Here is a 17,154-nt window from a genome sequence, read left to right on the forward strand (position 1 = left end):
GGCACGCGGCTTCATACTGGGAAATCAGTGGATATCAGTGGAAAAGTGGAGGGCGCAGACGGACTGCTCTCGGACCAGCAGCGCGCGGGGGTGCGGGAGAACGGGATCCGACGGTTCGCGTCTGCACATCTTCGCGAGCCTCACATTTTTTCGCTAAAGAAAATATACAGAAAAAGAAACTACATGATTCTCAACTACGTAGCCCGCGTGTTCAAAGAATTATGAAAAAAAGGGTGGACGAATCAAATAAATAGCTGCAATCGATACACTCCAAAGAGATATTATATAGGCTACGTCGACTTCTCTCGATCGCTTCTTTCTTAAGTTTTCTCAGACTTAATTGCGCATCGCGATTCGTCCGGTGCAGATAAATTATTAATAAGCAGGTTGGATGGGAGGATGATGATGTCGGGAGTTGGAAAAGTCGTTTTCGCTGCATGAATTATTTTATATATATATATGTTCATATATCATTTTGTTTTTTTAAAGCGCTCTGGTCAGATACGAAGACCACAAAGATATTTTTTTTCTCTAACTGAATTTCGATCGGAGCTACCAGTTGTGTTGTTCTGCGAAAGGGAAGGGAGCGCTCCTTCTCGGCAATTCGCGCTATATAATTATCTGTCGACTTTGTAATTCATCACGGACCCGAGGGTGTGACTGGGAAAGTAGCTTGGAGCTCACAAAAGACGGAGCGAGACCCCTCTTCTACCCTCAAATTATATGGACTGACCAGATCGTAACGGAACAGGATTATAGGTGAGTCCGATTTTTTCCCCCCCTCCTCCCTCATCCTCTGCATTTACAAATAAAGTGCTAGGCGAAGGTCAGCACCCTGCTGTCAATTATTAATAATTATTTTGTGTGTCAAAAGTCGCCGCTGTCATATTTCGGAGAAAATGCAATCATGCATCTTCCGTCCGGGTAGGCAGTCTTAAGTGTGAAATCAAAGTGGATGAGAAAAAAAAAAAGAAATCTATATTGCATGGAGCAGCGTCCTCGTTTCCACCTATTGCCGTGCAGGAACCAGGAACAAAGGTGAGTAGCCATAAATCTGAACATGGGAATCGCACGAATTAACACATTTTACGCATATGATATGCATGGCTCATCTGCTGACAAACAGATGTATTTATGTAAAAAATTTGTGAAAATATAAGATGTAGCCAACAGTGGGGTTTTTTTCCAGATTAAAACTGCAGTCAGATTTCTGAGACTGGAAATACACATTGTCATATAATTCCTTATACCAGACATATTTCATTTGTTACATATCAGGGATTGTAATATCAGTGAAAATACAGAATTTAGGAACAGCTGAGATAGAAAGAATTTAATTTCGCAAGAACCCTCAGAAAATGTGCAGGCCTGTCTCATGGATAGCCCTTGAAATGTCTGATTTCGTAGACTTTTAAGTCATTACAGAATTGTCAAAACAGGCTCACAGCAAACAATCACAAATCAGTTTTGCACAATTTGACCGTCTCCAAGTAAGGGACAGTAGAAAATGTACAAGGTTCGTTTGCTTCTTCGAGTGAAATATCAGACAATGACCCCAGCATTGCTGCGGACAATGACGATGTTTGCTCGGCGTTCTTTTGTAGGTTTTGGATGGGGCACACACACTGTGTTTCATCTACCCCGGAGACCGAGACGCAAAGCCTGCGAACCGAAGGCGGCTCGGGACGTGTCCCAGGCACCTTTCCATGCCAGGCAAACAAGTCCACCAGCAGCCTCACAGAAGCTGGTCGTATGATTGTCCCAAACCAAATTTCAGAGAAATCTGTTGTCCCCGTTCGTCTCAAAGACCCTGGATTGGAATCTCGGCAGGAAGATGCCATGATTGATGTCGTTCGGGTGGATAATGCCATGACGCACCTTCAGCAGTCTGGTCAGTAATGCTCAGAATCGCTTACTTCTCAACGTCCGTCAGTGGTTTATTAGTCAATACCTTTTACATCAAATATTCCTGCATTAATAGACGTCTTCTGCTATAGGCCTGCTTGCTGTATGTGTTCTTCTTCTTGCTTGTGTCTATATATTGATTTAGACTAATGGAAGCATGGTAAAATACATTCTTGGCAAATAGAGCTAATGTTTACTTCTCGTTGTGAACCCATGAAAGACATTGTATTAGTGGTCTGAAATGATCTTCCGTCAGTGCTTTCTTAAGGCTCCGGTTTCCAAAGGGGGGAAAAAAAAAACGGTTTTCAGCATGTGGTATATTTCAAATTACCATTGTGACCGCTCAAGGTGCTGAAATACAACTGGCACTTGTTCTAATTAGGAGCGTAATTTAAAATTATTTTCGGGTACCTTAATTGTGGGATAAAGTGTACATTAATAAAATAATGAACAACAAAGGCACGCCTTAAAAAACACAAATGGTAAGCGCTGTAAATTAGAAACATTAATATGTTATATATTTCAATGAATGAATGTATAAGAGCATGGGATGGTACAGCGGCGCTGTGATTTCTTTTCATGGGGTCGTCATGCTGGCACCATACTGTGAAGGCATTCTACTAACTTTATGCGTGAACCGCAGCTGGAACGGCATTTCCTGTCCTCCTGCTATATGCACACTCCCACTACTCTCGCTCCTTTCGGCAGGCTGGTACTGGGGTCCCATCACGGCTTCGCAAGCCAAGCAGGCCCTGAACGACGCCCTGGAGGGGACCTTCCTGTTGCGCGACAGCTCCAACCCGGCTTACTCGCTCACGTTGTCGGTGAAGACCAGCCTGGGCCCCACGCATCTGCGTATCCAGTACTCGGGTGGCCTGTTTGGCTTTGACTCCCTGGCTGTGGCGCGACCCCGGTTGCGGCAGTTCGGCGGTGCCGTGGACCTGGTGCAGCACTACGCCCTGGCCTGCCAACGGCCAGCTGCAGGGAGGTGGAGGTGTGGAGGTGAGGCCAGGGTGGAAGAGGATGAGGAGGCCCCCACTAGCGCCACGTTCCCGACAGAGGTCAGCCTGCCTCTCAAGCTGTCCCGACCCCTCTATCAGTCGGCCCCTTCTCTGCAACACCTGTGTCGCATTGCCATCAACCAGCACTCACGGTGCCACCAGGACCTGCCTCTGCCACCCAGGCTGAAAGACTACCTAGAGGGATACCCGTTCGTGCTGTAGCGCCCGTGACCGCGTCTCGTCTTGACGATATCGATGTGCGACTGCGCCCCGTGATTCTCACTCCAGTGCGTCAAGTTGGAGAATCTCAGTTCCAGGAGGCCCAGGATCTACATGACAGCTTCTGGGGTAAAATCACAAAGAAATACCATGCAAACAAGTGAATTTTTTTCCACTTTTTTCTTGCTACGAACAATGCATAAGTACTAAAATATACACGGTGCCCGTAAGAATTAGTCGAATCGCGTACATCCTCTCAAGTGCATTTGCTTGTGGCAGAATATGGCCACTTGACATTTTATTGTCCAGCTTGTATCTCAGTTTTCACCGTAATTGAAAAAACTTAGAACAACACAAAAAAAAAGACCTTTGCATTGGCCTTACTCTAGTGTTTTGTTATGAAAAAAAAACATCATTATTATATTATTATTCTATGTATAATTTAATAACAGTAAATGTTGAGAAAGGTGTGTTCAAAATGAGAAATGTGACCTTTTTTTTTTTTTTTTTTTTTTTTTTGCTTTTTATAACTAGAATATAAACTCATATTACGGCCATTTCAGATGAGCATACACCAAAAAAGCAGATGACTCAGTAGTACTCCATCTGCTTCAGCAGTGAACGAGCCAGTTATCTTGAGGACTTTCCTTTTGTTTTGGTCCTCACTGGTCTGCAGACCATTGTCTTGCCTTTACTCTTTTTTTTGTGACTTATACCTGTACTGTAATATTCCGTGTTTGGGCTGTGACCAGCGAGGCTGCAGAGATGTGGTCACAGCAGGGATCAATGTGCTTCCTTCTGAAGTTCGCCCAGGTGACTTCCTGACTGCGGCAGAAAACCAAGCTCATAGGACTTTATGGGAAAGAGATGAATGTTTGGACTCGTTGATGTACCCTAGTCTTTGGTCTCCGGGGGTACGGCACAACGCACAACTGGTAGACGTTTCACGCTCCTTCCAAGTTTATTCGGCCCATGTGGCGGTAGTCGCAGCCACCAGCATCCCCTTCGAAGAGCTGCGACCGTTTTTCGAGCAGTGCAAACCCCACTCGAGTTTTACAGTGCTTCACTTTCTTGCATGGCCTTCTTTTTCATCGCTGAACTCGAAAATCAGGTACGCAGCGCATATGAACTCTTTTTGCCTTCCTTATGGACAGAGTGAAGTTACAATTCCAGTTGCTTTACATTGGCTTCAGCTGCAAGAAACGCAGATTCTCTCTCTCTCTCTTTTTTTTTTTTTTTTTTTTTTTCGGTTCTCTGGTCTTCAGAGAAGGGGGGTGGGGCGGGGGTGGGGGTGGGGGTGGGGGTGGTGAAGTCCAAATGAATTTAGTTTGCATTTCTAGGAACAGTGGATGCGCAGTTAGTTAACAGAGCTGGAGTTCTGTGAAAACACATTAAGACAAGTCACTGTCTCGCCGTTGCTATGAATTTGCAAGGTGAGCACTAGCATATTAACATCGGCCTTCGCGTAAAACGGGACACTTGACAACAAAAACATACATAACTTAGAACATCTGCCAGATGTCCGACTGTATAAAACTGTAGCAGAATATTTGAACTTTTTAATGCGGGCGGTAACGGGTTTGGTATGGTCCAAGGGGCTCCTCTCTTAAGCATGTGAATTTTTTGGCATAAAATAAATATTACTTTATTTCTTTATGACATTTCAGTGTATGTGTGTCCTTTTGTGTCTGAGACTAAAACAAAAGAGGGGAAAAAAAAAACGGTTCGCTGAGGTTCACGTCTCGGTTGCTGTTTTTGTGCCGTTTCAACCGCGTTTGCAAAAGAAGCCAAAATTATCTTCTTAAACTGTTACAACATCTAAGCACTTAGACGGCTTAATCTGAGATAAACATACTATTTTGAGATGCGCGGTATAAATATACCATACACAAGCGATGTCCATATCCAGGCTGGCATTTTGGCATTTCTCAGCGGCTGGCGTCAACACATTCTGAGACAGTACCAGGAGACTGGGACTATTTCAGATCCCTCACTGGGTCATTACGACCTCGACTTGTGCAACGTCCAAAATGCACGCGACGAAATGCCTGCTTTCGGGTCTCTGATGTTTGTGCACGGGGTGGGAAACATTTCCATCCCCTGCGCGACTCAAAGCATATCGTAGGATGAGGAACAGGAGACCTTCGGCTCTAAGGGATGTCCTTACTCTAACTCTTCATGTCCATGTTACGAGTGTGTGGCGTGCAACTAACTCTGAAATCCATTTCGCAGCCCCGGAGCTGTCGTCCCTCAGCTGCCTGGATGGGGCCTTGACATGTGGCGGAGCAGCTTATGTTGACTTAGCAGCGTCTTTGCAACTCCTTTGTCCCGAGCACCCGAGGTCAGTGGGCGGATCGCGGCCCTTTCTAGGAAGGGTGGGGGTGATGGGTCATTAAGGGAAAAGAGACGGCATCTGCGGAGACAGTCGGGGGAGTTCGGCTGTGACTAGCCTGGGGCTTCTGGGAAAAGCGGCCAAGTAGGTTGCGTGGAACCGACACCCCCGTTGCTCCAGAGGCCATTGGGCAAAGTGAGCTGACGGGATGAGAAAGGCACTGTATGAAACACCGAGCCTGAAACCACCCCCTCCCCGCGAGTCCTCGCCTCCGCTGGCCGCGCACTTACCGGAAGCAATGAACGGACACATAATCGCCCCGAAAATCCTCCTCCAGCTTTTCAGAACCGTAAATGAGTTACACGTTGGACCAATTCACAAAAGCGGAGGCTTTTCAGAGAACAGCGGTTACGGGAATCGGGAACCAATGGACACAAACAATACCGAGCGGGACGAGCCGGGCCCCATTCCCCCGCTGATCTTCACGGAACCATAAAAGCTTGCGGAGATGACAAAACCTGTTCTTGTGCGCTTGATGCAAACACACACACACACAAGCGGGGGTGGCAGTGAGCTGGAGCCTAACCCGGCAACACGGGCGTAAGGCCGGAGGGGGGAGGGGACAAACCCAGGACGGGACGCCAGTCCGTCGCAAGGCACCCCAAGCGGGACTCGGACCCGGGACCCACCAGCGAGCAGGCACAGGCCGAACCCGCTGCGCCACCGTGCCCCCCTCGATTCAAACGCATGATTATAATTTTTAAGGGAGCGGGAGTCAATCCGAGAGCAACTTGGACGCGAGCGCAGGCAGTGGCCACCAGTTTAAAGTCATCAGCGCTCTGGAGATGCTGAAAAGTCATTCTGCTGCTAGTGATCATCCCACTCCCTTGTGGCGTCAAGCCGCTGGAGGGTATTAAGGTGTGCGAGGTCTCCCTCTAGACCAACCGGAGCACAGCTGGTGGCCACGACCGCGCTCCGCGAGACCACAAAAAGAGCACTTCCATCAGTTCGCGATCTGATCGCGCCAGGGTGGGACTCGGACACGTCCGGCCGCTGCATCGGATGCTGAAGAAGGCAGCGAGGGTCACGGCGCACTAATATGAGCTGTTCTAACGTTCGTGTGTCTAATGTAATGGTAAACTTTTACTTATTTCGGGTTATTTAAAAACCTGTCCGTTCGGGGAAAAGGAAGGGCCACAAATTGTTCATTGAACGCACACTTTATAACTGGGTGAAGCTATGGAAGATATTTTGAATGTAGCCGACGTGACGTTTATCTTTCTATTATTTTTAATGTAACTTTCTCTCTGTTTTCTTTTCGCCTTTAGGGTTTTTCTTTAATTTCGGCAACCAGCAACGAGGTTCCATCAGTTATAGGAAGAAGCGTTTTACTCCGGTCAGTTTCAAGTTCCGATGCAACCGAGGACTAAACGTCGCCACGTTTCGACTGAGTCGGCTTTTAATCGTTCGTTGCTACGGTAGCGTCTTCAGGGCAATCTTCTTATGGCTAGCTTGCTTCACAATTTACCAGCCCCGTAACGGGTTAAGTGAGAGGTAAACGGCGAGAGAATGGTGAACTGAGAAAAGGTGATGTGTTTGCGATGAAACAGGCTGAAAAGCAACTTTTCGATCAACGGGCCTCGAAGGAGAATGAGCTTTTTTTTAACGAAATATTAGATTTCAGTTGGAGCAAAACAACTGTGGAAAAAAGATGAATGCTGTTTAATAGTATAAAACATCTTTTACTGAGATTCCCATTTTCTTTAAGTGCAATGCTTCTCTATTTGAATGCTTGTAGCTTGAGTTTTATTCATTTTTCTATTCATTTTTTTTCCCATTGAAAAAGTTTCCCCTTAAAGAATTCAGCTCTGTATATAAAATTATATTAAAATATTAAATAATGTATATACAGCATGTGCGCACACACACGTCCGTTACCTGAATCTCATCCACATGTTCACACGTATACACATAAATGTGTGTATATGGATAAGAAATAGCTTCTACAACTTCACCCTATATATACTGTCACTCTCTCTCTCTATATATAGATATATTATATGCATATGTATGTATATATTAAGATAGAGAGGGAGTGAGCGAGATGTGTCCATTACATGAATGTTAAATTCACTTCCGTGCATATATTTCAAGAAAACAAAAGTCCTCCTTATATTTCCGTAGCTAAAACTATATATGTAAAATGTACTACGTTTATTTCAGAATATACTTTTCCTTATTTCCGATTATGGCACATTTATGAAAAGGCAGCTGAGACAGGGATTTGGACGGCCCTATAATCTTTCTAGAAGGCAAGCAGTGCAACATAGCTGGGGGATGGGAGGTCGAGTTCCCAGACTCCTTCACTCCGTTCCTGGAATGAGGTTTCCTGGAGGCCGCCATAAAGCCGCCCCCCCCCCCCCGTCCCCCCCCCCCCCCCCCCCCCCCATCCCCCTCCCGTTCGCCCCGTCCCCTGTCTTCCACTCAACAGCCTTCGGTCCTCACGGCACAAAGAGAGAGTGAAAAGGGAGAGAGCGATAGATAGGCATCTGTATACGGTGCGGAGAAAAGGCTCTGAGACTTTTACATGGTTATTTATTTAATTTTTATTTGCCTCGTGAGAGGTCAGGCTCCATTACACCTGGCACATTGAAATGACAGTTCTTGGAGAAACATTTTACGTTATAATCCTTTCCCATTTGCTCTCTAATGGAAACGACTATAAGAACCAGGTTGAGCTGAAAAAACCCGAAGCTATGTTTTTTATATACAGTATAAAGATACTGTATTTATATATATATATATATATATATATACATGCACATATATGCAAAATGCTCCTTACATAGATATACATATTATATAGGTGTGTGTGTGTGTGTGTGTGTAAGAGGCACTACCTTTTGCATTAGAATGTAAATATGATACCAAGAACAAAAAGATAAAGACCCAGCATACAGTGGACAGATAATATAAAATGACATTTCAATTACTTTTTCATCAGTTTTCTTCCATTCTTTCATATTTTTGCTTTGTAGATTAGTATTATTATGCTTTAATAACAACTGATTGTACTCACCATGCAAAATCGTTTCGTAACGCAGCGTATTTCAGCAATTATTCTCATATTATTACAAAGCATGCCTGACAGGGATTTTAAGTTTTAAGTCTTTTCCTGAACCATTTATTACTGCATAGCACTTCAGCAGCCACTCAGATTCATGCTATATCCTCAAAATATATTATGTAACTGAAAAATGTTTTTTTTTTCTTTTTTCCAAGCGGTGTACAACACACTTTTTTCTACAATGCCTGGATTAATTATGAAATGAATTGAAGATTTGATTCAAAACGATATCCAGTTCAGTTAAGCTGTCAAAATTGTAGTACCGATTTTCGGTCGTTATGTAATGTAATTTCAGTTGTTTCTGTTTACTCTTGTTTCTTCCAGCTTTTGCCTCCTTACATGTCTTACATGCCACGGTATACATATTTTAAAATGTTGCATAAAGAAGAAGGGGGGCGTAGTGGTGCAGTGGGTTGGACCGGGTCCTGCTCTCCGGTGGGTCTGGGGTTTGAATCCCACTTGGGGTGCCTTGTGATGGACTGGCGTCCCGTCCTGGGTGTGTCCCCTCCCTCTCCAGCCTTACGCCCTGTGTTGCCGGGTTAGGCTCCGGCTCCCCGCGACCCCGTATGGGACAAGTAGTTTCAGACAGTGTGCGTGCGCATAATGAAGACTGTTACTATCCTGTTGAACAATATAGTAAATATATTAAAATCCAATAATGGACATTTCTAATATAATCTATCTAGCTATGCAAATATGCATTTTTATGAAACATTTCTCCTTAAAATTTTCATATTGTTTTGTTTTCTCGTGGTAATTGATTAATGCTTATATTACAAGTATATTTAACAGCGGTAGAATTTCAAGACTTTTCAAATACTACTTCTAAATACTATACTGTACAATTGAACTTCATCGTCAGATTCCTCTGAAATTTTTTGTATCATAGCAGCTCTACCCTTGAAAACAAGGTGTTACAGAAGAGGGCAACACACATGTTAGCGAAAAGAAACAATAAGAACTGAGAAAATAAGAAGAAAATTATAAAATGAAAAAAATAAGTAGACGAATAAAGAGATAAATAAATAAATAATGCACAGCGATTTTCCAAATACAACTAGGGAGAGTGGCAAAGAGAAAAAACGGAACGCGTGCTTCGTCGTTATGCTTTCTGTAAAGCTAAGGTGTACAGGTACAAGTGCATGATGGGTAAAAATGCTACCCTTCTCTTAAGTTCTGTGTAATGGCTGTTGGACTGTTGATATACCTCCAACTTTGAGTGCTTTGGGGAAACTGTACTGAGAAAGGATTTTCATGGAAACATATTGAATTAAATTTAATGTGTGTGATAGGGGGTGTGGTGGTGCAGTGGGTTGGACCGGGTCCTGCTCTCCCATGGGCCTGGGGTTCGAGTCCCGCTTGGGGTGCCTTGTGACGGACTGGCGTCCCGTTCTGTGTGTGTCCCCTTCCCCCTCCAGCCTTATGCCCTGTGTTGGTGGGTTAGGCTCTGGTTCCCCACAACCCTGTATGGGACAAGCAGTTCAGATGATGTGTGTGTGTGTGTGTGTGTGTGTGTGTGTGTGTGTGTGTGGCTAGATTAGAATCCCATTCAGCATGTACTGCCTTGTGCCCAGTGATTCCAGAATAGGCTCTGGATCCCCTCCAGATAAGTGGTTAATTAATTAAAATGGATGGATGGAAGGATGACTGTTTACATTACATGCTTCTACTAAGTCTTATTTCTACCCAATGGATGCTGAGCAGGTTTACATACCTTTACATAGAGAAGGGGGCTTTTCTCTCAACATGGGCCCACATGGTCCAACCACGCTCCCAGATTCCTTGGCCGAACACCCATGTTCATGTGTGTCATTTCATGGGGGGGGGTGTCTGCTGATGCTCTAGAGTAGTGGCACATGATTCTTTTGCTGGTGTATAAATAAACAGACTGCTGACAGCAGGATGCATGGTGGCCTGCAGGGTCACCTCCTGCTTGCCTGAACAAGGTAATTAGGTCATTTGTAACATGGTAATTTGTGAAATATATTTAGTTTTGTTTGAAGAAATGACATTTTTGCAGTGTTCTTGCAGTGCTGCAGTGATACGGTTGCTGTGATTCCGCACTGCAGTCTTAACAGTGCAAGGTTGCATCAGATGTTACTGGGTTTTGGGTGGTGGTGGTGGTGGTGGGGGCGGTGACAGCTTTTTTACAACCAGGTGGATGAGCATCTGCGCTGAAACAATAGGTGATGACATCAGCGGGCACTCGATTGACTGTTTCCCGGTGAATCTTGAGACAGGCAGCAATGCGGGCCGTTGAGTTCCCAGGCGCGTTCAGTCCAGGCTGGTTGCAGCAGGTTCGTCTGGAAGGCCGTTTTCAGCCATCTGCTTCTGCAAAACATAACACGTCCTCGTTCACCCAAGCGGCTGAAATAATCACCCTGCTTTAAGTGATCCCGGCTATAAGTCATTTTCATAGCCCAAGCATGCGATGTTGAAAGTCATGCGGTGGGGTCGGCGCAGCCCAGACAGACGACGTCCCCGTGTGCTACTTCCCATCCCCTTGGTATTCCCGGCACACCGACGAGAGCTGCTCGCTCCGCTGATGTGGCGAGGACTTGAGCGGCGATACTTCGTGTATGGAGGCGGTAGGGGAAAATACTCTCGCATCACCACCTTCTTGAGAATCAAAGTTTGTGGGCGCTCCGTTTATGCCGCCGATCAGGCATCACAAAGCGTTTGGACCTCCACGTGCATCTCTCGTACTTCTGGGGAAAGCTTAGCGCGCAGAAAGGACAGGCGTTGAGCTATATGCTGAGAGGCGACTTCCTTTCGCTGAGGACGTGATGGGTGCTTGGCCGTAGATCGGAGCGAAGGGGTTTCCAGGGTCTTTCTCCAGCCACAACCGGACCCCCCACCCCAACCCCACCCCAGCCCCACCCAAAGAAAACAATGAGGCCCCTGCAAAGGCTTTTGTGCCCAGAATGAAGGAGAGAAGCAATAGACTTGCAGGCTGGCATTCTGGCTGCTAAGAAACTACATTGCAACATGCTGAACACATGTGCCAGGTACAGGAAAGTTTCTTTTTCATCTATTGTACGCAGAGCGCTTCTTTTAAAGCCTTTCTGTTATTTTTCTTAAACCACCTTCTCTTAGCCAGCAGCACATCCCAGTGTGGTGACAGTTTAAAATTACACTGTTTACTCATGTGTTCAGTTTAATCACTTATTTATCTAAGCTCTAGCAGAGCCGGTTTCCTCCAGAGAGTTTCTCCCAAGTCCTGACAAAGTCTGAGTCTGTGGTCTTCTGCCACCCATCAGATGGAAAGTCTTTGAAATTTTTAAAAAAAAATTTCTTCTGGACAAAGAGGTTCAACTGGGGAGAAATCCTGATTTATAGGGAAGGAAAAATGTTACGACGACTCCTACCGCGATTTCCGTCTTCCGTCTCCTCGTTTGTTCTCTTTTTGGAAGACCGGGCGAGGAGACAGGGTGTCATTGCCATGGGAACCTTCTTCTCCTCGAACTCAGTAAAACAGCACGAGTGGCTAGACGTGGACTTGAGCAAGGTACTGACCCTGAATTGCCCCACTCCAAATACTGAGTTGTATAAATGGGTCAAATACCGTAAACAGCTTTGGATAGAAGCATTGGCTAACAACAAAATAATGCTATTAATAAGCACCTGGGGGGGGCGCGGTGGGTTCGGACGGTGTCCACTGTACGGCGGGTCTTGGATTCGAGCTCTGTTTGGGGTACCTTGCAACGCCCTGGAATCCCGACCTGGTGGTGTCCCCCTCTTTTGGCCTTGCACCCTGCGTTGCCGGGTTAGGCTCCAGCTCACCGCTACCTCGTTCGGGACTAGCGATTGTTGACAACGGATGCATGGATTTGCACTTGATTTACCGTGGAAATGCAAAATAGTTATTTCAGTAAAGCAATTACGACCAATCATCATCCTTTGGCTCTCAAAAACCAGGGCTTAGTCTGTGAAAATTACCATGTTTTTGATCATGCGAATAAGCATTGAAAGCAGTGAAGCACAAACAAATTTTTGATATTTAACATATTACACAGTGTTAATGATAGCGTGACTCAGTGTGGGAGTGACAGAGAGAGTGTGTTCTGCTGATGTATGGATGAGTGACCCATTGTAAGCGGTGTATCTAGCAGTGTAAGTCACCTTGGTGAATAAGGTGTGTGGGCTGGTAACACTACATAGTATCCATTGTAAGTCGCTTTGGAGAAAAGCATCTGCTAAATAAATAAATGTAAATGTAAATGTAATGGATAATTTCTAAATCCACACGCAGCAACATACATATTAATATTTTTACAGCATCCAAGTGTGAGTTGGTTGTGTTGGTCACCCATCGGATAGGTAGATGGGTATTCGCACCCTGCACAGACCGTTTTTCGGGGTGTATTAAATATTAGGAAAAATCCTCCTCAAAAATATGCTCTCATGGTCAACAAAACTTCAGCATAGAAATGCACGCGCACGCACACACACACGCAACGCACACAGAGCAGCACGGTGCCCAGAGGCACGGTCGATGTAGGGGTGACGGGCGCTGCAGCCCACGGACACATAGAATTACCAATTGATTTTGTGTGCCAAGGGATGAGCGGCCACAGCGCAAGGGGTCGGCCGTTATTTTACACCACCTTCCAGGTAGCTGTGATGAATTAGCGTCCCCTTGAGCTGCGCATAGGACACGTAGGGAAGGAGGAAAAGACAGAAGCGGGGTGTTTCTGCTCCGGGGGGTGGGGTGGAGGAAGGGGAGCCAGCCCACCTGACATGTGTTTGCTGCCCGGGTGGAGCAGTAGGGGTGGGAGGGCTGTGTGTGTGTGTGTGTGTGTGTGTGTGTGTGTGCTGGGATGGAAGATGTGAAGAGAAGGTAACGACATTCGTATCCTTCTCAAACAAAGTTCTGGTTTTGGCAAGACGTTCCTAGAGCCATCAGTTCCCGGAGCCCCAGCGCTGCGCGGTACCCCCAGCAGACAACGGACTTCTGTTTCCAACATCTAACAGTGGCGTCTGTCTCTCCATTGTCAGTCCCCCTCCCCCCCCCCCCCACCTCACAACTCTTCTACCCTTTGTGCCTGGCCCAGGGTTCTTGGTATCAATTACCGCTTCTCACATGACCCAATTGTCCCCGCCTCTCCCTGCCTGCTTCCATGGCTGTAATATAACTTTCTCCGAACTGGTCGCCAAAGCGACACTGAATCGTTTGTTTACTCTGAAGCTGCTCTCTGTTCCAAGACTCTTGGAGAGGGGGGTGAGTGCGGTCCTGTTGTCGGTGCTGCTCCGTGTTCTGTTTGCGTGCGCGTCTGTGCGGGGGGCGGGAGTGATGCAGCCTTGGATGGGAGGCGCTTCCAAATGGAATTGCAATTCCAGGCAGCTTTTTTTCCTGGAAAGGAGGAAAGGCTACACGGTCCCATCTGGCACACGCCCCAGAAACTAACGCTTTCTTCTCTCTTTTTCGCTTCATTTTGCAGGCGGCAGCAAGCAGCACTCATGATGCTCCTCTTTATGAGTTCGCGACCTAGTATGACTGCCAGGGAAACCTTCGATCCAGCCTGCCAGACATTTAAATTGAGCCTTTGTTTATGTCCCGCTGGCTCACGGGAAATCAAGCGATGCAGTTATCCCAACTTTGCTCTTGCAGATAATCACCTGCGCTTCTCTTTCTACGCGTCCGCAACGTCTAGCCTGCTTTTTGAGCTCAGACCCTAAATTATTTGTCGCATTATTCAGTATTATGAATGTTCATTCGAGGTAATATCAAGATGTCCGGTTAAAATCCAAAACTGCATTCTGAACGTAATAACCCAACATACGTTTTTCACTGAGAACAAAGAAAAGATAGTTTGATGTTACGCTAAGAGGACCGCGGTCTCCTCTTATTCGTGAGACACATGGCCGATTGAGTCCCGTGCTGCTCCCTTTACACTGGGAAAGAAACGAGCTGAACTGCAACGCTTTTGTTAGGCACTGTCTCCCACCGCTCACTGCTCTCCCACCTTCAGGAGCCAAAGGGACCAGGGATAACTGACAGCCCCCCACCCCCCACCCCCTACGGAGAATCGCGGTCCACGCCATGTTTTATTGGACTTTGATCGTCTGCTGCAACTGCGTGTGTGATCTTGAGAGAAGCGCTTGGCCCGAAGGGACTGTATCAAGATATACAGCTGTGAAAAATGGTTGCAATGAGTGTAAAACTGAGGGAGATGTGGGACACATGCTAAACTGTGAGCTATACCAGCGCTGGCAGTGGAGGAGGATGACGTCGCCGCAAAAGTGCTCTCCGGAGTCCAGGGGGGTGCTGGCATGTGCCAAGTGGCTTTGTGCAGAACTTAAACTCAACTGGCTGGAGCTTTCCATGAAACATTTCCTATGCCCCGTGTTGGACATACCATAATTAGTTAAAGTGACAGTAGGCTTTTTCACATATATAAACCCAGGCTGATGCTACAATTGTAAACAGACTATAACCCAGGAATATTCTGTTTAGTGTATCCCTAGCAGGTCCCTTACCTTATAATTTGAAAAGCCGCCAACCCTAATCTCAAAGCCACATAGGAAAGGCGCTCGGATCAGCAAAGCTCCTGTTTTCGCACATGAAGGTACTATCAACGGGACACCTCTAACCGCCATCGTTTCAGGTTGTCCTCATCCTAGCTTTCTATTCAAGTACATTTCATCATTTTACTGGGTGGGTGGAAAAAGGACAGGAGAAGAAATGCCACAGCTTGGCCTTCACATTTTTATACATACTTGAAATTGCTGAAATTGTAGGGCTGCAGGACAAAGGGAAGGTAGATAACTTACGCAGTAGCTCTGGGTACCAATGCGGAAATGAGGCAAGCGCATTCCACGAATGACACCATGTGGCGATGTAATAGTGCCTTCTTGCAATCCACAGTCTAACTAAAATGATGTGTACAAAACTGCCCGACATGAGCCCACTCTCAGTTATACAGAAATTAAAATATGATTTGAGACGTATCAGCATTTTACACATCTGCTTGCTTATAACCAAGCGCAAATCTATAAAATTGAGGTATGTTCCCATATGATTACATTCTCAGTGGGAAATGAACCCAAATTGTAATCGTGGTATCATTTTACTGGGACATACAACTGAAGAAAACCAGTCATTTTTAGGATAAATGATTCTACTGTAGCCTTTATGGCACTAGGTTAAACTAATTTCAGAACAATGTTAGGACGTTTTGATATCTGATGCTCAAGATTGCTTTCTGAAATTAAGCAAATCATAGACGTGGAATATGATTTACAAAATATTTTCAGTATATGAGTAGGAGAAATATTGCAAAGTTTCAATAAGCAGCATACAACAAAGAACATTACTCTTTCTTGTATATTTGTTAATCTTTATCAGAAAAAAATTGTACTGCCAAAAATCGAATTAATTTTTAGATTTTTGTTTCAACATTTAAGATGCAGCTTTGCTATTATAATAGGATATATAACAAAAATCTCTTGATTTAAAGTATGTGGTTTATGGACCTCAGTTAGACTGACTTTCATGAATTGCTGCACGAGTTCCTGAGGCCTTTGAACTGGTGTAAAAGGTAAGCGCAGTATAAGTGAAGACGGCAACATTTGTTATGTGATTTACCAGTAGAAAGTCTCCTTAATAAAATAATTTATTTAACTTATGCTTGTCTTCAAAGGGACTTGCAAAATTAGATTTACACATTAAACTATTTACAATTATGCAGCTGCGCAATTTTACTAGAGGAATTCAGGGTAAGGCCCTCATGCTTGAGGGTACTATAGCTCATATGATAATCCAACATGGGTCCATGGATTGCTAGGCAACGACTCCAAAACTGCATTACCAGCTGCCACGGTTTAAATATGACTTTTACAGCATCTTTATAAACTGCAAATATTAACAAATGCAATGTGAACTGACAATCAAATGCATTCATTTTTGTTTTAAAAAAGCAATGTGAGTTTTACACACACTTTCTGAACCGCTCGTCCCATACAGGGTCGCGGGAAACCAGAGCCTAATCCGGCAACTCAGGGCATAAGGCTGGAGGGGGAGGGGACACACCCAGGACGGGACGCCAGTCCATCGCAAGGCACCCCCAGCGGGACTCAAACCCCAGACCCACTGGAGAGCAGGACCCAGTACAACCCACTGCACCACACCCTGAGTGTTATTTTATAAAAATCTCCACTTATCCTAGCTCTTGATCCTGCAACAATTTGGTCATACGTCCAAGCACTTAACCTACGTGACCCACATTTCCCTAAAGGAGTACAAAATAATCCATAAACATTTTATTAATATGTAAAAACACTCAGTAGCCCTGCCTTGTTGAGGGTAATGAGACGTGTAGCTTTACCCTCAGCATATTTCACATTTAGAAAAATGTGTTACAACTAATATATCATCCATTTGCAGACTAAACAGTGGTTTAAAAAAGCCTATTATATGTTATCTAATTGTCCATGCTTCATAAATCAAGCAGTTCAACAACTAGATGGAATATGCTAATGCGCTGTTACCTTACCTCTGTACAAAGGCCCATTCATCAGCTAACTGTTATTTTGAACAAGCCGTGATCACGATTCATGGTTTCACATGA

At 45.2% G+C, this 17,154-nt stretch overlaps 1 protein-coding gene across 4 annotated transcripts; it reads left to right on the forward strand.

Annotated features, from left to right (window-relative positions):
* LOC108939161 (suppressor of cytokine signaling 2-like) lies at positions 1-4,334 on the forward strand. 4 transcript variants are annotated; one of them, XM_018760301.2, is made up of 4 exons: positions 1-759; positions 875-1,038; positions 1,605-1,891; positions 2,614-4,334. In XM_018760301.2, the coding sequence occupies exons 2-4, from the start codon at positions 956-958 to the stop codon at positions 3,126-3,128; spliced, it is 885 nt and encodes a 294-aa protein (XP_018615817.1). In that variant the 5' UTR covers positions 1-759; positions 875-955; the 3' UTR covers positions 3,129-4,334. The 4 variants fall into 4 exon arrangements, with proteins under 4 accessions (XP_018615817.1, XP_018615818.1, XP_018615815.1 ...); XM_018760302.2 differs by having other exon boundaries at positions 929-1,038; XM_018760299.2 differs by having other exon boundaries at positions 1-1,038.
* Positions 4,335-17,154: the final 12,820 nt, after the last annotated feature.

Source organism: Scleropages formosus, chromosome 19 (assembly GCF_900964775.1).
Source record: "Scleropages formosus chromosome 19, fSclFor1.1, whole genome shotgun sequence".
NCBI classification, from domain to species: Eukaryota; Metazoa; Chordata; class Actinopteri; order Osteoglossiformes; family Osteoglossidae; genus Scleropages; species Scleropages formosus.